Genomic DNA, 25,597 nt, shown 5'->3' with positions numbered 1-25,597 from the left:
AAATGACTCCCTAAATTATTGAGTGTACGTGGTGAATGTCTTACCGCACTCGCAAGCGTGACCTGCCTAGCAGGGTTGCCTGCTACCGAGCTGATCATTTCCGTTGGCATCACAAGCCGCTGCAGAGTTAGGTTTGATAAATAATGTTCTTTGAATGAGGATTAAAAAATTGTCAGCATATGCCTTTCAATGCAGAAGAGCTTAAATAAAAATGCTTAAAGTAAGGCACATTTCCCCTCCCAGCTGTCGGGTCTTAACACTAAAACTTACATGTGTTTCCCGGCTTTCGTTTCTCGTCGTACATAACACTAACATATGTTTCGCGGCTGTCGTGTCTTGTCCATAACATTTACATGTGTTTCCCGGCTGTCGTGTCCCGTCGTACATAACATGTACACGTGTTTCCCTGCTGTCGTGTCGTGCGTACATTACATTTACATGTTTTCCCCGGATATCGTGTCTCGTCGTAAATAAAACTTATATGTGTTGTACTGCTGTCGTGTCTCGTCGTACATATTACTTATATATGTTTCCCGGCTGTCGTGTCTTGTTGTAAATAACACTTACAGTTGTTTCCCGACTGTCTTGTCTCGTCATACATAACAATTCCGTCGGGAACGTATCCGAGCTGGTAGTTGATCTCGTTGTTTCCGGACAGCTTGTCGTACACGCGGAGATGACCCTGCATCTGCTCAGTCACGAATACGTATTTCTGGAACGTAAGCGTAAACTATGTTGAACGCATATGCGTAAAGGGTCGTCCCACATTAAATGAGGGACGACTACTTCCGCCTAGACTGGATTTTCATTAGAAGACAGTGCGTTGGAACGTACAATTTGGAAGATTAAAGTTGTCAATGATTAGCCTGTGCGGACGACGCTTTACGACAATTTACGGACATGAATTAAGCCAAGTTTTCTTAGAGCGCGGCTAAAATTGATAAGTGGCTAAGTTTAAGAAATCGAAATGTTTAAGAAGTTCATGTAGTTGAGTTTGCTGGCATTTTTGTCAGCAGCTAATATCAATTAAAGTCGATGTTCAACATACACGACAACCTGTTGGCAGAAGCTTATGTGTTGGTGATTTACGTCAACGTTTATGTCACTACTAACGAGAAAGCTGACTGCGAAAAAACACACTTTATAATCATTTTCATTTGCAGCCGTTTGTTGACCGTGAGTGACACATTTAAACAAGTTGCGTCGGAAATATTTGCTTTTTATTTTAATGTGTGACCTCACCGTTCTCGATTTAAGCATATTTTAGAAAGTAAGCGGAGGGTGTGGGCAAAACATTGTAAACACACATGATGGCTCACATTTAAGAATAATGTCGAGGGTGATATGAATTCTGAACTCAGAAATTCTACAAACTAATTACTCGCGTGTTTTAGCAATATTCTGTATACTCTAATTTGTAAATAGATTAACACCTTAAAGGGGCCTTTTCACAGATTTTGGCATTTTTTTTAACTTATTCATTAAATGCTTTATATTGATAAATGTAAACATTGGATCATAAAAGCTCCAGTAAAACATCAAGAAAAAAATATAAAAAGGAAAAGAACATTGCCCGGAGCTGGTTTCGAACCAGTGACCCCTGGAGTCCTGCCAGAGTCCTGAAGTAAAAACGCTTTAGCCTACTGAGCTATTCCGCCGAGTATACATTCGTGACGTATTTTATACCTTATATAAGCAATCTTCGTAGTTTCACAAAATTTAACGACAAAAACAGAGCTCTCCAAATTATTCAATCGTTTCGCGTTGCAACGCTTTATAATTTTTAGGTTTTAAAATCGTCAAAAGATGCATATAATGGCTATATTAGAGCATGGTTAATGTTCAGTATTACTGTTTCCTCACAAATATCATAACTAAAACGAAAACTTACGAATCTGAAACAACTTTTTTCAATTTTGTCAATTTACCAAAGCGTGAAAAGATCCCTTTAAGACTGTTGCAAAACAGCTTTTGGATTGATAAATTATCTGTTTTAAGTTTGAACTATCAACACTTAAAATGTTTTTCAAATATATATTTGTCTAGTATAAATTAAATAAAGAATAAATTCTGAGCCTAGGGCATATTTTCATTTTTTTGTTGTTGCCGTATACTTATTGGGACCACGAGTTGTTAAAAAGATAAAAACAGCAACAATCCGTTCTTACGTCGTATACGGCTATTCCAAAGAAGATGGTTCCCGCCTGATGGGCGACAACTCTTCGTTTTTTTCCGTTGAAGCCTGCGCACTCGACCGTGTTCTTCTTACTGTCCACCCAGTATAGGGTGTCGTCTGTGAAGTCAATGGTTATTCCCCGCGGATGCCAAATGTCCGTATCGACGATCACTTGGCGGTTTTGTCCGAACAAATCCGAAACTTCGATTTTCGAGTAAGCTCCGGTGTCGGTCCAAAAAAGATAGCTATAATGGTACGAATAAAAAAGTGGCTAATAACCAGTGAACCGTTCTCCTTCATACAAAATATACGCGTCATTACGTTAAAGGCTATGTATTGCCTTTGTTGAATGGGGTGTTCGTCCTTCAAGTCTAAGGACACCAACGTGCAGGGCATCACAGAACGACAAAACAACGCGTGCAAATAGACAATTAAGGTATATCGGTTTTCTGTTTTGCGTTTTTTGTGCATTCCTTTTTTCCTGTGCCAACACGAATGAACCTCAATTGTCAAATCCCGTTCTTTTTTGGTCGTTCGTATTTTTAATAACTCTAAATGTTAAAATAAATATAATGGTACTCGTTAATTTCCAGAGAAAATGGATGATTAAGTTATCGCATGTAACCAAATATTATAAAGCAAGTTTATCGAAACCCGACCTTTATCACATCACAGCGAAATATTGTTCTTAATACAAAAAAGGACTTATTCCAACTTATTCAAAATGAAAACAAAAATCGGTAGTAGTATTTATCTTTTTTGGTCCCTATTCCCTTAGACGAACTGAAAGACAACTCGCATACTGCACGTACTAATGTCGCTATTAACGTGATCGGTGCCTTGCTTATTAACCTAACGACACTCTCAAAATCGTGAATTTTAGCACAGCGCTGACTGCCGTCATTCAGAAAATAACAACAACATTAGCGATTTTAATTAGTTAAACTATGATTTAACTAAGAAATAGTATCAAACCTGAAAACAATTTCGTAAGATATAAGTCAATTTTCTGAGTCAACATGTATGCGAGAGCATGTAAACATCAACCTGTTTATTAAAGAATTTACAAGAATTCATTGAAGCAATATAAATTGAACGACGCATGGAAAAATTAAACAGTTTCTAATCCAACCCCACCCTTTCTCTGGATGGACGACAACGCCGCTGGGGCCGGTAAGCCCGTCCCTGACGACGATCTTGTAGCCGGGCTTTGCATACATGGATACCATCATGATCCAGTCGTAGAGGGAGTCCGCCCAGTAAATGTTGTTGGAGATCCAGTCGACCGCCAGCCCCTCCACCATGCTGGACGTTCCCATGAATAGGGTCTTCGTCTCGGTGCTGCCGTTCAGTTTAAGACCCTGTTGTGATGATTTGCGAATATTGGTATTGGCGAGACGTATAAAATATTGGTATTGTCGAGACGTAGAGAATATTGGTATTGGCGAGACGTATAAAATATTGGTATTGTCGAGACGTAGAGAATATTGGTATTGGCGAGGCGTAGAGAATATTGGTAATTGCGAGGCGTAGAGAATATTGGTATTGGCGAAAGATGAATTCTGTCATACGAGGCGTAGAGAATATTTGTGTTGGCGAGGCGTGGAGAATATTGGTATTGGCTAAGGATGAATTCAGTCTTACGAGGCGTAGAGACTATTGGTATTGACGAAAGATAAATTAGGTCATGCGAGGCGTAGAGAATATTGGTATTGATGAAAGATGAATTTGTCATGCGAGGCGTAGAGAATATTGGTATTGGCGAAAGATGAACTTTATACAGCGAGGCGAAGGGATAGTAGTAATGGCGAAGTAAATTTTTTGTCATGCGATGTATAGAAACTATTGTTATTGGCAATATATACACTTTATCAAGCGAGGCGTAGAGAACAGTAGTATTGGCGAAAAGTTAACTTTAACCTTAGTATTCGCGAAATATTAACTTTATCACGATAATATTTTGTAAAAATGCGATTGTTTCAAACCATTATCTTGTATTAAAATAAATATTATAGTTATGTACAATACTTATTAGTGAATGATCACTTCCTTTTTACATGGCATTTTGCTATGTATATTATAACAAGGTTAAGACTGACGATGCACTTTGAACAAGTTTTAATAAATGTATGTTCTGTTCAGTTTATTATTTGACACGTAGAGAGTTATTAGTATTGGCGAATGATGAATTTTATCAAGCCAGGCGCAGAGAAAATTAGTTTTGGCGAAAAATGAACTTTATCATGCGAGGCGGAGATAATATACGTATTGGCGAATGATGAACTTTATCAGACGAGGCTTAGAAAATATAAGTATTGGCGAAAGAGGAACTTTATCAAGCTAGGCGCAGAGAATATTAGTATTGGCGAAAGATGAACTTTATCAAGCCAGGCGCGAAGAACATAAGTTTTGGCGAAATAAGAATTGTATCATGCGAGGCGTAGATTTTAGCTTTTGCGAAAGTTGTGCTTTATCGAGCAAGGCGCAGTGAATATTAGTATTTGAGAACTACGAAATTTATCCGCAAAGCGTAGAAGCAGGCGAGCGCGGGGATATTTTCCAATTATTATATTATTAAGAAAATGAATCAGCCACAAACATTTTCAAAAATGCGAAAAAAAAGTCGGTTCCCAAGTGCAGCGCTGTTTCTATGCTGCATTAACTAGGTCGACATATTACAAACCATAGGGTTCTACAAAAGGCGATAAATTAAGCAACGTGTCTAAAAATACAAGATATTTCAGCTGAAGTTTAAACGATCGTTTGCTATATGAGCTGTTTCAGTATTGCTTATTCAGTTGGAAATTCACTTTGTCAATATTTTTCAAAACAGTAATTTTTTAAACGAGCAGATTAGCGTGTTTCTTTTAATATTAATGACGCCATTTGTTGCTTTTTTTGGTGTGATTTTACAGCTCTTTTTCATTGTTTTCATAAACAAGCATTGCAATAAGAAAACAGATAAAATACACGAAACACGGGATAAAGCACTTCGAACGCGGATAAATGGCGTTTATCTTGAGCATTGAGGATAGACTGCAAAAAGATAACCTGAATTTTTCTGTTCGTTGCTTCACTCCAGTACAAGGTTTGGTCGGCCCAGTTGTAAGCCAAGGCTTTGAATTGCCAGCCATGATGAGGTGCGCTGTAATAAAATAACAGACGCTCAGTCACGCACTGATTTATTTATATATTTGGGTTGCGCTCTGAGAAAAGGGGTTTTAATGCATGTGCGAAAAGTGTCGTCCTTGATTAGCCTGTGCAGTCCGTAGAGACTAATCTGGGACGACACTTTCCGCATAAACTAGATTTTTGCTACGTAGATATTTTCTTTAAACGAAAATATCATAAACGCGGAAAGTATCGTCCCAAATAAGCCTGTGCATACTGCACAGGCTTATCTGGGGCGAAAGTCTACGCACAAGAATTAAACCCCTTATACACAGAGTGCGGTTCATTTATATTTAATAGTTTAATCTACTATAAGATTAAAAGATAAAATGCTACTTAATCTACTTATATAATACAATATAGCATAATGGGCATCTTTTTGGCATACGATAGCATAATTCAAACTCATATAGCTAATTACACAAAATGACGTGCCAAGTATAGGAAGACATTCTTTTGTGATGACGGATATTTATCTAAGCAAGCACACAATAGATATCCCTGCTCTTTCAATAAGATTGTGCTACTAAGTGAATTGTTTAACCCATTTATGCCTAGTGGTCTCTCCCATCCTTCTAAACTGGATCAGTTTATTTCCAAAATTAGGGATGTCTAGTATATTTATTTATATATTTAGAATATTTCTTTCAGAAATTCCTTTAAGCAAACAGCGCAGACCCTGATGAGACGCCGCATTATGCGGCGTCTCATTCGGGTCTACGCTGTTTGCCAAGGCGTTTTTTCTAGACAATAGGCATAAATGGGTTAATACTATGTGAGTTGTATTAATATATTAAACTCTGTAAGTGCCATCTCTGTTTATCTTATACATGTCAATCACTTGTTAACGTCTATTTGTTAACTACCGCATTTGCGTACACGTAGATCATTTATTTACCCGACAGTTCCACATTTTAGGAAAAGAAACACGAATCTAAAAAGGCAATTAACAAACAAATATTCAGACTTAATTACAGTTACTAATAGTTGTCTTTTTTCGTCGAAAAGACTGCTTTTAATTGCAAAACAAAGCCAATAGTGTACAGACACAGCATTTAAAACTATGGGAAAAAATCCCTTTTCTTACCGGATATCTCTGACCTGCATATTACCGCTGGGTACCCATACGGTCGGGTCGCCCTCGATACCCACTATCCGAGACACGTTCATCTTCAGATTCCAGGTTGTAGCCCAGATCAGGTTGCGAGTATGGCGGACTGAAACATGAATACACGCAAACAAACATGTACAACTTTCATTGGTAGTCAAATGTTTGTCAAGAATGCATTTTTTTGTTTTTTAAATTGCCCGTTTGACGCATGTTTTTGCATTTCTTTTTTCTTATTGTTTGCAAGTATTTGACGGTGAGTACCACGTAATCAGGTAGCATATAAATTATCTTTTGTTTCGACCCCCACCCCCGCTACCAAAATTTAACTGTGAACTGTATTAAACTATTTAAGACTCAAAATATATCCTATATTCATACGCTGTGTGTGCACGTATGCAAAGCTGGCTTTGCTTTGCTTTGTTTCTATTTTTCCTGATTCCACTACTGTCTTCGCGACGCGATTTCTTCTATGTTTGTGTGTGTGTTTATATTCAAAATGTACGTGCACATTAAGATATTTAAAATATAGATAGATTAAGTGCTTGATTTTGCCTAAAATTATATACAATAATCCACATTCAAAATTTTGCAGCATAAAGGTTACCGTTTGTATTTTAAAACCAGGTAAAACACGGAGATTGAGATGTGAATTGGTTATTTTGCTACTTTTACTGTAATTGTATAACAGTATTAAATGTATATTTAAAGGTTAAATTAATTTCATAATATGCATGAAATATTTTAATGAAATAGTCAAAAAGAAATACACTGAAAAAAAACAACAGCTCGAACTCGAATTCGGTTCACGAGCCCTGCATTTATAAACTGCACCAACACAGTATGGGGTCACTGCTGTGTCGCTGTGTCCTTATAGACTGCACCAACACAGTATGTGGTCACTGCTATGTCGTTGTTTTATAGACTATCTCGAATGACGTTCGAAAATCAATGAGGGTCTGGGTTTTACGTATCGTATAATACTAAGTATCATACCGCATAACGCTAGTAACTAGCCAGCAGTGATACAAAATTATGTTTATACAATAAACCACCTTTCACCTCACTTGCTTTGTTAGTTTACATAACGTTATGTATAATATGATTAATAACCATCAGAAACGTTTCAGAATTTCTCTTAATATCAATTGGATCACTTTTTATCCCGTTATGGTGACTTTTAAACTTACTTCTGCGTTACTTTCAGCCCCTTAGTATTAGCACGGTTGCTTAGGAACACCATAACCGCATACCGTGATGACATCATGCGACGTGTTTTTACAATCTTTTATTCATTTAATATCATAAACAACATTCCGACAGAATGCCGCGGTTGCGTATTGGATATGGTGTACAAATAACGATAAGGAGGTCCACGGCTCGATCACCAAGATATTTGCTTGAAACAAGAACTGGTTCTACCCAAGTGATGGCCTAATTAGTTTCTCAATACGCATTCGGTTTATAGCAATTATAAACAAAAATATTCCAAAAAGTTGTACCAGCGAATCTGCAAAATTAAATCTTAATACAAATGCAAATGCATTGTACTTGAACAGTAAAGTAAACTAGTGGGACTCGGCCGCATATTACTATCTTAAATTTATTTACAAACGGAACAGAAACGCATATTCGCCAAATTGAATGATGTTTATCCAGCGGTTTTCGAACAACGAAGTTCAAAATTTCTCGCGAGCCTTTTGTTTGTTAAATTTCAAATAGGTACATTTTCTAATTACAACTGGTAGTGCTTAACGGAAAATGCTTAAGTAAACAATGACTTATATGAAATACTTTGTTCCAATACTTAAAGTATTTTACATATTTGGATTTTACTCCGAGCCAAAGCGCCTTTTCCATAAGTTGTTCCAATTTATTAGGCCGCATATAACGGAAGCCGTCAATTGAGCAGCGCTTTGCTTATAAGGACTTTGGCTGAGCGTACAGCCTAGAACCAGTTAAAAGGGTCTTTTAATTGGCCGAAGATGTGTATCTTTAACAGTGCGTGTTTTGTTATTGTGTTATATCATATCTTATGACTCTTGAAGAAAGCTCTCCTACATGTACCGGAAAATTCGGTCATGGTAACTTGCTTAGGACGGCAACCATTTAGTATGAAGGAAGTTTAGCCATGTTCGCATTGGTCTTTAAGTATTGGAAAGGAAATAAAACAGTTCATGAACAAAAGTATTTTCATGGAACGTTTAAATTTTTTAAGATTCCTTAAAATCAAAACTCTATTATATTACACTGTAACAGATATATCTTCGGTGTTGATGTGGTGTTTTGTTGCTGATCATACATAACTCATATAAATAAAATCAGACATCATTTGCTTACTTTGCCTACAGATGTTTTTATGCATTTGTTAGCTGCATCTCACCCTATAAACGAGCTAATTTTAATACGGTACATTACTAAACGGTTAATGATGCCGTAAATCAAATGTTATTCACTTCAATGACATGAATTACATACCAACTTATTCGAAGAATTACGTCGATACCGACAAGTTTACTCATATTTGTTGAAGAACCAAAACATTTGTTCACGTGGTGTAAAAATATGCATGCGCAGAAAAGAGGAGATTTCCCAACACTGCGCACGTTTTCTTAAAATAAATGTGTGTTTGTACCCAAGATATGGAACTAATTTGCAGTTGTTTACTTAAGTTTGTTTTAGATGTTGGCCTATCATTTAACCGCGTTTAAGCAGATCTACAATATCGTATCCCAATTTCAAAATAATGTTAATTTAATGGATTTTGTATGAAAGCTACGAGTCATTCGAAGTAAACTCAGAAATCATAGGTTAAACTCGGACCGTCCAATATGGAATATATTGCACGCACTCGCGTCAAATACGGTATAATATTGGATGGACATGTGGTACGAAATACAACATGTGATTGGCTGATATAAACAGTAATAAAACGATTTTTGCATGATATGCATACAAACAAAACACAACTAAACAATGCATTCGTGTAATGATATGTAGTACGTGTACCACGTTTGATGATTGTATATTGTATCCAAGGCGTGGAAAACAAAGAAACGAGTATCTCTGCATCAACGTTTGTCAAGTTAATTTGACATGATTGCACTCTGTTCAAGTATGAAATTAGTTTAAATAATAAATTTAACTTACTACTTGATGTATTCGAAACCACAAGAATCCATATGAAATAGGTAATGAAAAATGTTGTCCACATGGCTTCTTTTAACGGAAGCTTTTAACGACAATCACTGTTTGCAAACACAAAACGTATTCCAAACACTCAATTCATTACCTCGCAATAATTAAGTTAATAATCTTAAACAAACTTTTGCTTTGTTATGAAATCAAAGATGACAGAGTCAAATGGATCACACAAAATATATCTATTGAAATTGGGTTTTCCCGTAAGCGCAAGTGCTTCAAGTATTTTTATTACTCCAAATTTTATGTAATCGTCAACACTTTTATATCATCAAACGGAAATTAACAATTATAAAACAATTGTGCTCATAATACGTCAAAAACGTTAATTTGTGAATTATGTGTGCATGCATTCACTTATGTTAGAATTTAAGAAAATAGGTATTAGCAATGGAACTAATAACCAAAACAGTTTTTTTAGTCATTATTGTGCATTTTACTTTATGTTGAAGTCCCATTTATGTTACATTCTTAAGAATTATTATTATGATCAGTTAAGCATTACAGGTTGCTCAGTTCAATTTTGAGTTTGGGAAAACAATCCTGTATTAGAAGATGTTGTATAATTTGTAATATTCGTGTTTTTACATTGAAGTATTTTAAACATAATTACTGGCTTACAACTATCTCTGACAGCTAGTATAGTTTGCCGACATGTTCTAGAAGCAATATAGAATGTATCGGTAGAAAATAATAGTACAAAACATTCCGTAAATTTAGAAATTTTACATTTTATGATAATACTTGTTAATACTTAAATAATTAAAAAAGCAAAAATACAAGACAATAATATATTAAAAGAAGCTATTGTCAATATGAACTATTTGTCGATGTAAGAGCTTGCAAAAATATATATTTGGCAATAGTGTTCAATTGTATTTTAATTGCAAGTCTGTAAATTTTTTGTAAATTGTTATGATGTTTGTAAGCCTGGAACTGTATTTGATTACATCGCGATTTCTTAAGGTGTTCAAAATCTGACATTCTATTAAAAAATGAAATTCGTTTTATGAGAAAGTTACATGTTTGCATTTCTTATTTGGATACTTTATAATGTTAGGCTTATACAATCTCTCTGCTTCTATTTGCAGGTATTATGCAGGTACGACTTAATATCATTCTTAATTTTGGAACACTTTATTGACTAAAACACAGAACACCTTTGCTTCTATAAGAATTATCAGCAGACAAATATATTGTCTGAATAATAACATAAAAGGTAGTCTTAAACAGGTTGCATGTTATTTGGAAGTTGTAGTGAGACACTGTGCGTCCAAACTGTTATCAAGTTCTACGAAACATTTTACAAAATGTACAGGATTGAATTATATGGTATCAAGATTTACATGTAATAAGTATCACTGTGTGCCATTTTGATACGGTTAAATATCGTTGTCTTTTAAGAAAACAGCAAGAAGAAAAGGTATTTGAAATTTTCACATGTTTGTGTAGTGACAATTGAAAACGAAATAACACTCGTTACTTAAACATATATTAAACGTATTTTTCTATAACTATATAATCTTTAAAGGAACTATATGATACGGTTAAAACATCGGTGGCTTGTTAGTAAACAACAAGAAACAAAAACGGTCTTTTGACAGGTTCAAATGTTTGTAAAGTAACAATGCAAAAGAAATGTCATAGATAGTCATTATATCCAAACAAGTGAAATAACAATAGTTACTTAATACACATATTAAACCACAAATATCAATATCTCATACTTGAAACATTATGTTCCTATGCTTACCAAATCAGATATTGTACAATATTCAACTGTGTTTAATTATATTATGTATGTCTTGAATTTATTTTTTACCGGTAAATTATAACGGATATGAAACGCTATGAAAAACGCATTACATTTTGCCTCTTAAACCAACGAACATGAGTAAGTAAGCATTTGTATTTGCCTTTCGAATTCTTCGAAAGTTCTAGTCAACATACATATCGGAAAACAACTTGGCAGAAACCTATTGTGATGAACATTTAAAGACCGAAATACAATATAGACTTGGCGAGTTTTTATGGAATAGTTCCTATACACGCGATAGCGTTTGATACCTCTGTCTATAGTATATCGAGTAAGTATTTCATTCGTAACAAGCACTTTGCAACATACAAATAATCAATCAACTGTCTTACAAACTAAATTACTGAAATACAATTCGTTTTCTTCTTTAAGACGTCGAATAAGTTCGATTTGATCAATTCCTTTTTAAATTGTTTAACGTGTATTTCTGTATTTAAAGTCGAAAATGATCTCATTAAAAACGTGTGCATATTATAAGAAATAGTAGACAAGCATAGAGAGTGCATTAGCCCATTCGGCTTGCGTGCCAATAACTGAACTGCCTTTTTAGGATTAAAGACAGTTCGCAGAAGCAACAGTTTGAGATGGTAGCACAAGGCAGCAGTTGTTTGATATTTCTCAGACACATTATGTTGGTCCCTAAACTATAATAACCGACATTTCCAAACGTATTGTGGGCGAACAACGGATGCTAGTAAGAAATGAGGTCTTATGTTTCAGTGACATGATCGATATAAAATGCAATTTATAATGAAAATGCTTACATTTGCTACCATAAAGTTAATATAGCAAATAATCAGGGTAATCATGTACAACAAATATAAACACGCTTTATTAGCACGTTAAAACCAATGATCAGTTTTGACTTATGAGACGCCTTAACTGGTGAACGTAATGTCCCTATCCTTAATGTCGGTTGCCTTGCAGAAAGGCAATATGTACCATTGAATCTCACTCGTTGCTGTGTAAGGAACCGGTCATTTCAAAATAGTTGAATGACTCGAACAATGGTAGGTTTCATAAACGAATGCCCGACTCACTAGCCAGGATACTCGTGGCTTTCGAACTGATGGGGTTGCCTACTAAATCACAGCCAAGCATGGTGTAATAGTAGCGCGTTAGTGTTTGCCTTGAAAATCACGGGATCGAACCTTAGGGCTTCAAAAATAGTTTTCCTTTTCTTGATTTTTATTCATACTATTCCAATTGTGTTTATTCAGCAGACACGCTTAAAAAATAGTTTTCCTTGTTTTGATATTATTCATAGTATTCAGTCTATTCCAATTATATCAATTTTGTTTGTCCAATACATTTAATGAAATGTATCTAAAATACGAAAATATGTAAAAAAAAGTCCCTTTATTTTTTTTCAATATTTATTTAACTTATGACATATGTAAGTAAAAATTTAGACCTTATCATCGGTCATACTTCCGTCCATAAGTGCGTCTTGTACCGAAAGTACTTGGATTAGTTACACTGTTCACAAACCAGGAACATATTGATTCACAATCGTCTCGCAGAGGATTGGTTGCGCAAACAGCATGTTTAAATAGCATGTGTGTGCTAACCCCCACGCGATAATAATTATACGAATCACATGATCTCAACTACATGGAACAAACACAGGCGTACACACATGGGCATTGTAAAATGTATGTTTGCGTCGTATTGTGTTTTATAATCTTATTTTTAACATTAAAAAAATCAATATTTACCTTGCCCAAGTATGAATGTGTGCAAGGAGTTCTGAAAACATTACACTATTTACAGTTAAGAAAATAATTGAAATTATAAGAACACCGCAAAAATGGATTTAACAGTCGCACTGTTATAATTGCTTGCATTATAATTATATTAATAGCTTAACATAATTAAATACAATAATCTAAATAATAGATGTAATTCATTTGTATTCGCACTGTAAAAAAATGTCCTATTTTTGTGCATGTAATTATTTGATTTCTGCAGAACTGTTATTCCTAGAACGTTCGTTAATAAGAATTCTTACATTTGATCCAACCAATAACAAAAAATAATTGTTAAATATTTCATGTAAATGGAAGAACAGGTCATTCAAGGATGCAGGATATTTAACAGAAATGAAACTAAAGTTCAAGATTGGGTGTTTCACCTCCGACCGGGAAGTAGCGTAAAACATATTTACTCCTACATAAAGATTAAGGAAGTAAGTTGTACTTGTGCATACTTTTTGTATTAATATGCCAGGAAAATGACCCTTCAAGCACTGAAAGTATGCGAACACAAATGTGTATCAGCACTTAACAGAACGATAAATACTTTAAGGAAGATATATACTTTTATGGCCGAATAATCATATTTATCATACCACCGCTTTGATATCTGCCTGATATAACGTTGCCTGATATATTTTTTTATATCATGATCAACAGGAAGTTCTTATATCAGTCAATGTTTGGAGTTTCGTGGGATTTTCAATAAAGTCAACAATTTATATCAACATGAATCAGGTTTAACAAAACAAACAATTTGATACCAAGAACGTACATATTTTATTCTAGTTTAAAGTCATAAATCACAATAACGTTTATTTAAAAAAAAATCGCAACAGCCCGCACTGCATAAGTTAAATGACGTCATCAATGGGGCAATAAATCTTATATATCGATATAGTCATTGCACTCGCAAATGTTGCAGAGAAAGTCAAGACAAATGATAACTGTCTTCTAATCCTCAACTATTTAAACAAACGATTTCACACGCTTATGTCGATATTGACACCATCATCAAAATGTCAATTTCAATACACATCTCCAAAATGGCGTCTCCAAACTATTCGGTGAAGTGTGTTCTTAGATTAAATTTGTCGCTGCAGTCCATTCCTGATCTCCAATTCAAGACGTTTATAATTAAAGCGGTTGTACTCTTCCCATTCGTAGTGCAAACAACTTTTTTTCTCTATACGATGTTTAAAATAAGCTTTTATTCGTGTTGTCTTTTCGAACGCCGTTTCTACATGTATGTCAACGTGTAAAAGCCGGATCAGCAAAATCAGCGGGAATCCGTACATATTCAACATAAAGAAATGGATTGTTTTGCACATTTTAAGGAAAATGTAGTATGATAAACAGAAAAACAGGTTACTGTCCCGTCGTTTCGATATATATCAGGCTCGGCACGAATAAAATAACGGCTCGGCAAGCCTCGCCGTTATATTATTCTAAGCCTCGCCTGATATATTTCAAAACGAGGGGACAGTAACCTGTTATTCTCTATAAAGTCGGTAAATTTGATAAACGCACAGGTTTTAATATTTAGTATAGAGTGTTAGAAACCTTCTACATTTTGCATGATATTGTGCGTTTTTGTCTTCATATTATACTCGTAAAAAAATAATCGTTCATATCACCACACAATGGTCTGAACCTAAAGCATATATTCCGTTACCATTACAGTTTGAGAAATATAACGAAGTCTAGGGAACGTGTATTTAGTGTCACATATTGTATATTACAAGTGGGATGTACGGTGAGGAAATGTAAAGCATTTCCAATTATCGATGCATGCATACAAGTACAAAATATTTAAGCTGGTTATTTATCAATTATAATCCAATTATATTCAATATAGCGAAGCATAAGTACAAGTTATTGAATACACATAAAGCATGTTCATAGGTTAAAGTAATAGAGTATTTTAACTGTAAATCATCTTTCGTCAGAATTTTTCTAGCAACTACAGTCGGGATAAATGATGTTCACATTAAGTGAGTGCCATCATATTCAGTGTTTTTAACATCAACCAACAAGTGGTTGAGCCACATGCATGAAATGTTTTTACGAGCCTCTTCAGTGCTGTCACTAAAGACAAAAATTAGAGAACGTTAAGTTGCTATAAGGCCTGTCTTCCGGATTGCAATATTAAGCATTGTGATGAAATCACCGACTAATGGCTCAATTGATGATAGGACGGACTTGACGATCACAAGTGAATTGTGTCTCAAACTGCAACAAGTTTGATGAGACAGATAAGGGCATAGAATGTCCCCCGACCTGTGGACGGCAAGGTTTCTGTTACATCAAGAACGGCACATTTGTTAACGAATTTATTTCAAACGAATTTTCTAGAGTCGCGCCATGCAATGCCAAATTTGGAGTTTGTTCGTTGGTATAATGATATGTACTTTGTTAGGCAAACTATTTCAGTTAAAGTTGGAATTGTTAGCCGGTTTTATAATAAAATATTTTTTGATATATACAAATTTTAAATTGTGTTAAATATTGTTTCAGAATTTTGAATAAACATTGTAATGGTATGTAAATTGTCTTATTTCATCACCGTAAGTTTGCGTAAAATGCAACATCGCTGAGTACTATATTTGTATTATCGGATTACCAAAGTTCTTGTTTAATTACACTTGCGGTTAGACGAATCTTACATAACTTATGTATGTCATTCGGATAAATTCACATGCTTTAACTCAAATTTAAATTTAATTTATTTAAAAAGTAATGCTTTAATCTGCCTTTCCAGTATACATACTAGTATACATCGTTCCCGTAAAATCTATAAGGCTTAGGATCCAGGATTGGTTTTATAATACTAGATGCACTTAATGAAACGTGTGTTGTTTTACTGTAAGCATGTGTATATTTATGGAGATACATGTGCATTTCGCACCAGAATAGGACCTAAAAAGCTTCAAATCAAGCTCTTATTCACGCCTTATTCGGCGCATCGGGGGTCGAAGCCTTAATGAGAGCTGTTGCTATTGCGTCGATGTGATTTTGTAGGTCTGGGTAATGGAACACAAGCGCACAATTATGAACAATAACAAGCAGTTAACGAGAATGACCTAAACGCAGTTGGTTTAAATATTTGCATTTACATCCTTTCTATGTATTTTGCGCCTGGCATTACGGAGGAGTGACAACGACTGCGGCAATGACGGAACTATGCCAGAAGATTAGGTATGAGAAGAAGAAGCCCAAGGAGTGACCCCAGTCCTTGACTATTCCTCTACCGAAAAAGGGAAACCGCAAACTTTGCACAAATTAACTTCATATACAGAACAATCATTGAGAAAAACCCACCACTTCAACGTAATCTCGTTCACTAATTCACCGACTTAAAAAAAGCGTTCGTCCGCGTATGGCATGATAGACTATGGCAGGTTATGAGAGGATTCTGGCAACATTATCTTATAGTAGACACTGATGTAAAGAAAAACAATTTTGTTTCATATTAATTAAACTTTTGACATTCAAATTCATTTTTATATTTTATACATTACCATATTTGAAATGTGATTAAATGAAACACCATTATGTTTATCGTGTGCCTTAATTAAATAAGACTACCCGGATTTAGCAGTTTTTATTAAGCTTTTTAACAGAAATCGTTTACTCGTTTTAATAAACTGATATAAAATGACAACTCTTGTCAGATATTGTGTAACTTGCGGATACAAGTATGTGTAAATTATTTGAATTAAAGACGCGAGAATTCAAAATGTTCACGGAATTGTGTGTTCAAATTTAAACAAATGAGAAAATCTTAATATAAAACACGTTATGATTTTCATAGTCACAATGTTCTTTCTTTCGTCTACTATACTTATTCCGACCAATGTAATTTGTATATGATTTTACTAACATTTCTACCTAAGTGTATTTGAAGTCCCGTTCCACGAATAAACACGCATAATACAGTAATCATTTTTATCTTACAACTTAATGATTTTATATAACAACTTAAGACCCATAAGATAAACTAAGATTTATCCCCCACTTTGCCTTTTTCCAACGGCTAGTACATGTACATAGAGACTACAATTTTTGGCCGTTCACCGCGCGTTCATATGTTCTTAAATTTGGACTTTTTCATGAATTGAATGTTTAATTTTAAGATCAATAATCCGTACATAAATCAAAGCCTTAATGTATCAATCGTATGAAGCGTGTCTTCTTAACTCGTTAAGCTAAAAAAGAAAATCCTGAATCAAACGGGGGATTAAACTAATGTGTCCCGCTAGTTTACCAGACACTCTTACCGCGACTCTTAGAAGCTTGCACAATTCCACCTAGGTTACAAAAGAGCTTATTTTACTACACAGCTAGACTTTATTTAACTAAAAAGCTGACGAAATCACTTGATTGCGTCATTTCGGTCAAGGACGCTAATGTCTGCATATGAAACGATTGTGTGTGTTTACGATGGATTACTAAAAACAATGTAAATACAAATGCTGGAATATATAACTCGAATGAAACCGGTGATCCTGAATTTTCGATTTCTTTAAATGTCGAATGCAGTCGAATAACGCGTTGTTTTGTTGAACAATTGACGGATTTCCGAATAAGAAAAGTGTATATGATATGTTCTTTAATTCTTCGAAGGAAATCTATGTTGACCTAACATGGTAATTTCTTTCATTGATGAAACAGTCGTCCCTTTGTCAGTCGATCGAAGAATTCTATCCACAAAGAATTTCCTGCTTACACAATGCTTGACGAAAACAAACATGGTAGTTTCACAACTTTGGTGAGTAGAACAAGAACCAGTAGATGTTTGCTTTTTTATGCCAGTTAGTAAAACTGTGTAAAAAGAAGAGTTGTTTATAACCTAAAATTAACAATATTAGCGGGGATAACTGCTGAATCATGCTTGACGAGTAAACTCAAAATGGCAGCATTGTTTTGTATTTTGCAGTAGTATAACTAGAATTTTAGATTCAACAAAATCGTATGTGTCCTTCTTGAGCGTTTTACATTTGGAATGCTGATTACATTTGAATCGAAGTATATAGCGATATTGTGTCTTGTTACTCTGCTTTTGCGTGGAAATCTAAAGGACTACTTTGAGTGGCGTAACGGGAAAGATCACAATTTTAATATTACTACGCAAGGTTAGATTCAGTTAATTTAATTTGTTTTTGCTATTTTTCAGCAATTAAAGACTTTTTAATTGCATCGGGAACAAATATAAAAAAATATTGCAGAATATAGAATTCTATGTTAGTGTGCTTGTGAACTTGAATGTATCCGACTCGTCTCAACAAGGCTTATACGGCTCGACAAGCCTCACCATGTAAACCTTTCGCCAACTCGTCAGATAAATTCCAGTACACAGTCACATAGTATTCTCTATCTAATCTAAAGATATTACCGTCCAAATTATTAAAAGAAAACTTTAAGAATCGGTCAATAAGTAACGATTTTAATATAGATTACTTGCTTAATTTCTATTTGCGCAAACATGTTTGATTTATTTGTTACAAACATACGAATCAAACTGTAGATCATAAAGCTGATTTCAATATAATTTTTTATATATACGTGTACATTTCTATTAACTTGATCGAAAATGCTTTTGAGTAAAATGAGGATAAATAAACTTATAACTGTGCTTGTATTGATTTTGGAAATGTTTTAACGACTTAGAAGAATGTCTGTCAAATTAAATTCATGAATAAGATTTGATAATATTTCGGTATATAACATTTATTTAGATCTCTATTGATATTCAAGCTTCTGAAAAGCGTGGCAAATACACAATTTCTCTTTACAGAGCTTATTGTCATACTTCGAAGTCAGTCAAGTCGATTTTGTTGTGTCTATCCATCTGCAAATCGACATTGAGTATTTACGATATATCCGCGTGGAAAATATCAACAAGGCTTAGGATGGCAGCATCTGGAATAATTTAGTAAAGGCACAAACACCTGTTCACGTTTTGTATGCTGTATTGTCTTCTTCAAATTTAACTACATCCAAAAAAGGAGACGCTTAAGACAAACTCTGAAATGTTGCACTTTCGAAGCTGATAACATCCGTATGGTATTGCTAAGCTATTTCCCAAAGGGGCAAGACTCAGGAAGCTCTACCAGACAGGCATACAGAAAGACAGATATAATGCTTTATTGACGTAAACATAACAGTTTTTTTTATTTACAAATGGTTTAACATACATCTATATATTCTGTTGTTAACGAGAATACAAGCTCAGAATCATATTAGTCACGTAAATATGAAAAAAAACATATTAAAGGTATCTTTTTTGTGATTTTCACAAACGGCAAACTATTCAACTATATACTAGAGTTTTGCTCGACTAACATATGCAGATGATGCATTAAATGAGCTTAATTATCAACTTGTACAAATATTTGGAGGACGATAATCATAACCATATAACAGTTATTTCAACGTTTTAATAGGTCAGTTGATAAGAAAAATACTAGATACACTTGAATAAATAAGAAAATATTTGAACAATTATATACACGATTAATCAACATATATATATATATATATATATATATATATATATATATATATTTATGTTGTTGAGAGAAGGAACGTTTAAACTTGAATGCATGTTAAAGCTCTACTTATAAACCTGCTCAGGATTTTTACTTGGTTTTTGTTTAAATTGAAACATAGTTGGTCTTTTATATTAGTACGCTTTTATAAATCCTTTTCGCAGCGAATTGAAGGCTGTGCATAGCATAATAAAATGTTACTTGTCTTCAATATCTATAGCATGGCATTTTATGTAGCTCGTTCTGTATGGTTGTGTCCACCTGTTTAAATGGCTAAAATGTGAGACAATAATCGTTAGTTTTGAAAAACAAATTTATCAGACGAAATTAAAATGAGATTCCAATTCAAACGTGCGTTTAAATAGTTAGTAGGTCATTAACAAGTTGCTATTATTACTTGAATTGAATCAATATTGTTTAAAAACATCTACTGCCGTTTACGTAAACAGTGTGGAAGGTATCGAGATTGACAGAGGAGTGATTGTACCGTACGTATGAGTACCCTGAATTATCCTACCGTTTCTTCACATTTAATGCCAAATTGCTTTAATATGGTTTCATATTTTAAAACGTTTAAACACTTTAAACATTATTATGTTATTTGATTTAGTGATCTTACATCGGAACCTTCCTAGTTCCCAATATACTCCCATGCTACTGCTTGATGATTTGATGCCTACAAGTACTTCACACAATTTTAAATGGATACGTTCTAAATCAATACAATGGTCGAACCCCCCTATTTCGCATCCGGAATTTAAGGTCGCACACACGAAGTTATTAAACAATTGGAATGCAATTCTAGGTTTAATATCTTGAGTGTCCTAGATTATTGATTAAACAATTTTAGAGCTTTGAGACATTTTGCAGCAAGGGATTCAGCATTGATTGAAAAGGAACCCGTGTAATTGAATACTGTTCCTAAATAATTGAAGACATCAATTATGACTTTTCACCTTTAAATAACCACACTTCATTGTTAAAAGATGACCCTCTTCTTCTAAATACCATATCTTAGTTTTAATGATATTAACTGCAAGACCCAAAGATCGCAATATTCACTGAGGTTGTGAATTTTTAGTTGTATAAGTCTTTCCAAATAATATCATCAACAAAAGCAAAAGTACAAATATCAAGTCATCAAATGACAGCCCAGAATTGATGTATTTTTCTACAACGTTGTATGGTCATCGAAGTACAGAAAAAACAGCACCGACGTATTACCACGACTTGTTGAGAGCCCAATCGCACATTTGAAGTAATAACAGTATGTATTACACACTTGTACATTTAATTTGTGAATACATATCTTTCTTATTTTTTAATAATTTATCGTTTAAACTTATCTTATAACGCTTATTCTATAGACCATTAAAATAGACCGACTCAAATTTATTCGACAAAACAACAGCACAAACAAACGTTAGCATGCACGATGTTATGAACAATAGCATTACAAATATAGCACATACAAATATTGTGTAAACGATTGGACAGCCATTTCGAATACCGAATAGTGCGTCAATAAAATTGTCATTATTTTCATTTCAATTATTCAATGAACAATATACAACGCTTGTAAAAGTTTTGGACATGCAGCTTCCCAGAGTCATCCTCCTATAATTACGCACATCTTCATCAAGTAAACCTTTTTCCATTCTGTAGGGCAATGCTCTAATGTTGTGTCGCATTTAACATCTTAACCGATGTGGTAATACAATATCAAACTTTCGATGAAATACTCGTGTAACAAATAGTCACAGACGCACGATTTATTGCATTTCAGCACATGAACTGCCTTTTCTATTTCGTCTATCGTGATTGGACTATCCAGTTTTCAAATCTGCAGTTATCAGTGACAGAATCATACATACATCAATATTGCTCTGCTTGCATATGATTTATACTTTAAAATTGCTCTGAAGAGAGGAAAAATAATAATTAAAGTCATCAACTGACAACGCATCACCAATGTCGTATTTATTTTTGCTTCAAAGCTTCCAAACATATTATTTTTATTTTGTTTCATGTTTTGATGTACATATCTGACGTTTTAATTTAATTTACAGTACGTTTGTAACATCTTCACTTATTTTGCATGATCTCTCTATCGTTATCTGATCTGCTTTGATTGTTTTCTGCTAGTGCTTTCAATTAGTCGGATTTTGCTAGACTCGACTGAAGTTAAATAGTGAATGGATTGAGTTGTCTCTAAAAAAAATACAACCTAACATGTACTTTTCGATAATTAATTATGAATTATATACTTTTTGTACAAAGTAAATTAAGATTTTGTCTCGGAAAAAGATTTTGTATCATCATTCAATCTTTACTAACTAATACAGAAATCACAAGTAATAGAATAAAATAAGCAAACTCTTATAAGGATGTCTTCAAAAGTATCCGAAAGAGGGGTATAGTTTAATATCCGCTACGGTATATCTCTTATCAACGCAATTGACCAGTGACATTATGCATAAACGGGTATACAAGTTTTTTAAAGGAAAAATGGAAAATAAAGTAGGTATAAAAATATTGATATTTATTAGGTACAATGTAATAAATACATACGTAGTATTTCAGGAAGCTGCTCAGTAGCCCATTTGCTAACCAACATTAGATTAATGCATCCGGCTCGAGTTATTTTGATTTAATCTTTAACGTTTGTCTAGCTCATAAACGTTCAGTTACAGTAGCCTACTCAACAAACAATATCTGATCCTTTGTCGACATCCACTTTTTGTACGCATATACATTAACAAAAAGTAACAACTGCTGAATAATTGACATGACGCCGGCTGTCAATCACGTTCTTATCTAAGAACTGATCTACCAATCAGCGATCGATTAATCGGGCGCGTTAGTTAGCAACGAACTGTCCGCCATTTTCTAGACAAGCCATGTAAAGGTTCACTTTTACTTTAGCGAGTTTCTTTTGTTTTCCTATTTAAAAAAGTAGATTAAAAATGGTTAAACGGTGTCGATGGGGACTATGTAACTCGGACAATCGATATCCTGGAAGATTAGTTGGTGACATTTAATTTATATCGTTTCCAAAGCCGAAAAGAGATCTTGAGAAGTGTAAGAGATGTATAAATGCATGCGGTCGTCACCACGAACAACTGAACGTCAACACTGTCAAGACAATTAAAATATATTTTTATCGGATATACTAGCAGATTTAAATAGTTTATGTTATCGATCTGATTATCACAAATAGTTCACGTTTTTTCCAAATAGTTTTATCAGTTACTAGGTCATTAATATACATAAGCGAGGTTCATCTGCAGCACTTAAAGAGAAATAAAACCCAGCATGAAGCCTAATCTGTGCTGTGTTTTATTACTCTGATAGTAATGCACGTTATTGCCATTATACATGTTATTAGAAGGTGACACGTGATATATTATATTAATAACAGTATCTACACAGTCATGTGCAGACATATGATGTCACCAATGAACGCTTTTAATCCACCTTTGAAATCGAATGCCTAGTTCTCAATTTTTTCAACGAGTTGAAAAAAAAACCGAAATGAAATAAGGCAAAAACGGTGTGAATAGGTTTTATGTAACTCTGACATTCGGTATCCATAAGTTAGATTAATTAAATATATACCATTTTAAACGCGGAAATGCGGTCTTGACAAGAGCAAGTGGAAGCTTCAATGTGTAGAATTACCGAGATCACCCTTATGGAGCATTTATTTATTTAATTTATTAATTTATGTTAGAAATAACTACGCATCATTAAGTATGAATTATATCACCTGTGCTTGTAGAATAATAGAGAAGATTGGTACCAACTTTGCGTATCTTAACGAAATCCCCGTTATAAATCGAGTTTTGTGTGTGTCAGAAACAAGTGAAAACGATTATATGTTTCTATTTTAATAGAATCAAATCGATAAATGCCACATAATAAGATTTATTATTACTGATATAACCAATAAATGCCGAACTTGGGAGAAGTCGGTACCTGCGCCAGCGTCTGATACAGGTAGCTTTTCTGAATTCCCTTTCATACAGTGCTACTTTATATATGACAATGACCAAACTTATTGTGCTGTCTTGCACTTTCAATTATAGTGATTGATAAATGTCCCATAAGCAATGTTTAATATTATTAATATCACTTTTATACGTAGTGTAAAAAAAGTCAAAAAAAATTAATCCAGAATATCGCGTTAATCTACATGCAGTAGATAGGCAATGAAGCCATTTTGGTGTTAGCTTGTCTAGGTTTGCTACCCACTGAGCCACGTGATTAAGTGGGCGGAGCGATCATTGATAAGGCGTCATGTCAATTATTTCAACAGTCGACTTGTCAGTTACATTTTAATTATAATATTTAATGTGTTCCATTAAGTGAACACATTTTGATATTCTATCTTTGAAAAATACAAAATATATAAAAGAAACAATACCAAAATATAAATAGAATTTAATGGCCAAATGGTGGAATATAATTTGCACCAGAGTGGCACTAGAGTGTTATAAAACTTCAACTAATGACTAGCACTATAACTGAGGCATGTCGTGGAGGCGACCGTAAGTACTGCCCTAAGGATAGGTACTGCCTAAGGATAGCTCTGCCCCAGTTGCACTATTTATTTAGCTCCTCGTTAATGCAATTACCGCCAGCAGAGCATGGACCGCATGACATGCTTTTGCATGAGTCCCGCAACATGCGCACATTTATGTATACAATTCCTACTTCAACAAATACCGGCTGATTCGGAAAGAGATATCATTATACACATGACTCGCTAAGGCCACCGCAACCGGCAAAACAAATTCTCGGTACGGCGTACCGTAGATGTTCTGTTGCAACTTATAGTCAAATATTCGCAATTCGCAAACACTTTTTATCCGCCGCAGCTCTTCAACGCCGTATAGCCATTGGCTGGGCTTTATTCGCCTGTGCAGGACCGATCGCCGCCCGCATCCACGGTCCTTCTCTGTTCACGTTCCGCTACGGCTTCCCTCGCTCGTCTTCACACGCCGCGACCTCTACCCGGCATTGTAATCTAAGTTATTTGGTTATGAGTTAGCACATTTTTTCAGTCAAAGCTATTCAGCAAAGGTTCGAGATATATAAATCAAAGCGCTGTAGGCGCTGAAGGCCTGGGGCTAGATTTAGTGTGTCGTAAAATGCATTTAGGATGCTTTGTCCGAATTTCTCCCTTTGTCCGAATTTATAAGGATTGACCCTAGCGGTTGAGTGCAGAAGCTCAGAGACAGTAAGACAAGACAATAGTTGTGTATTTACTACAGTGTAAATAGACGCTGGAGGACTACTCGAAACTGGTTGTGGGAACGATAACCTTTTGTTCAACTCTACAGATATTGTACAGGTTCGTCTACATAGGCGGTGAAGATATACAACAACAACATGGCCGAAAAAACTGTTATTGTTGGCGTCAAATTAATCACTTTCAATAGCCTAAAATAGCTTTCTATTAAATAATTAACAGATCAGGAAAACACTCATACTTCCTTTGCAATATGCATACAAATGAAAATCCACTTAAGCCCAAGTCTCACTATTGCCGGAAGAGCCCCGGTCCATCTCGGTTTGCTAACGCCGGTCGACCGGCGAGAATCGGGATGATTCGTTATTTTTTTTTATAATGCGTTAACACCATTCCCCGGTGCCGCCCAGGTTAAAGCCGGTCAACAGCCCGGTAGAGTCTCAGTCAACCTGACCTGGATACGGTTTATCCCGATGAAGCCCCGGCAGAGCCCCGGTTGTCACCGGTTGTGCCCCGGTTGAGCCCCGGTGAAAGCCGGCATTGTTCCGGCATAGCCCCAGTTGTCG

At 34.7% G+C, this 25,597-nt stretch overlaps 1 protein-coding gene across 1 annotated transcript in view; it reads right to left on the bottom strand.

The window, feature by feature from the left end:
* The window catches only part of LOC127834196 (low-density lipoprotein receptor-related protein 4-like), a 58,745-nt gene that overhangs the window by 11,997 nt on the left and 21,151 nt on the right, over positions 1–25,597 (bottom strand). Inside the window, exons 18-22 of the mRNA XM_052359844.1 lie at positions 6,460–6,564; positions 5,228–5,321; positions 3,314–3,537; positions 2,169–2,421; positions 568–712 (exon numbers count right to left, since the gene is read on the bottom strand). Coding sequence (XP_052215804.1) covers positions 568–712; positions 2,169–2,421; positions 3,314–3,537; positions 5,228–5,321; positions 6,460–6,564 — 821 coding nt within the window. The remainder of the gene's footprint in view (positions 1–567; positions 713–2,168; positions 2,422–3,313; positions 3,538–5,227; positions 5,322–6,459; positions 6,565–25,597) is intronic.

The sequence above is a fragment of the Dreissena polymorpha genome, chromosome 6 (genome assembly GCF_020536995.1).
Source record: "Dreissena polymorpha isolate Duluth1 chromosome 6, UMN_Dpol_1.0, whole genome shotgun sequence".
Classification (NCBI taxonomy): Eukaryota; Metazoa; Mollusca; class Bivalvia; order Myida; family Dreissenidae; genus Dreissena; species Dreissena polymorpha.
Note: the sequence above shows the minus strand (reverse complement) of the source record. Positions and strands in the feature narration are given on the sequence as shown.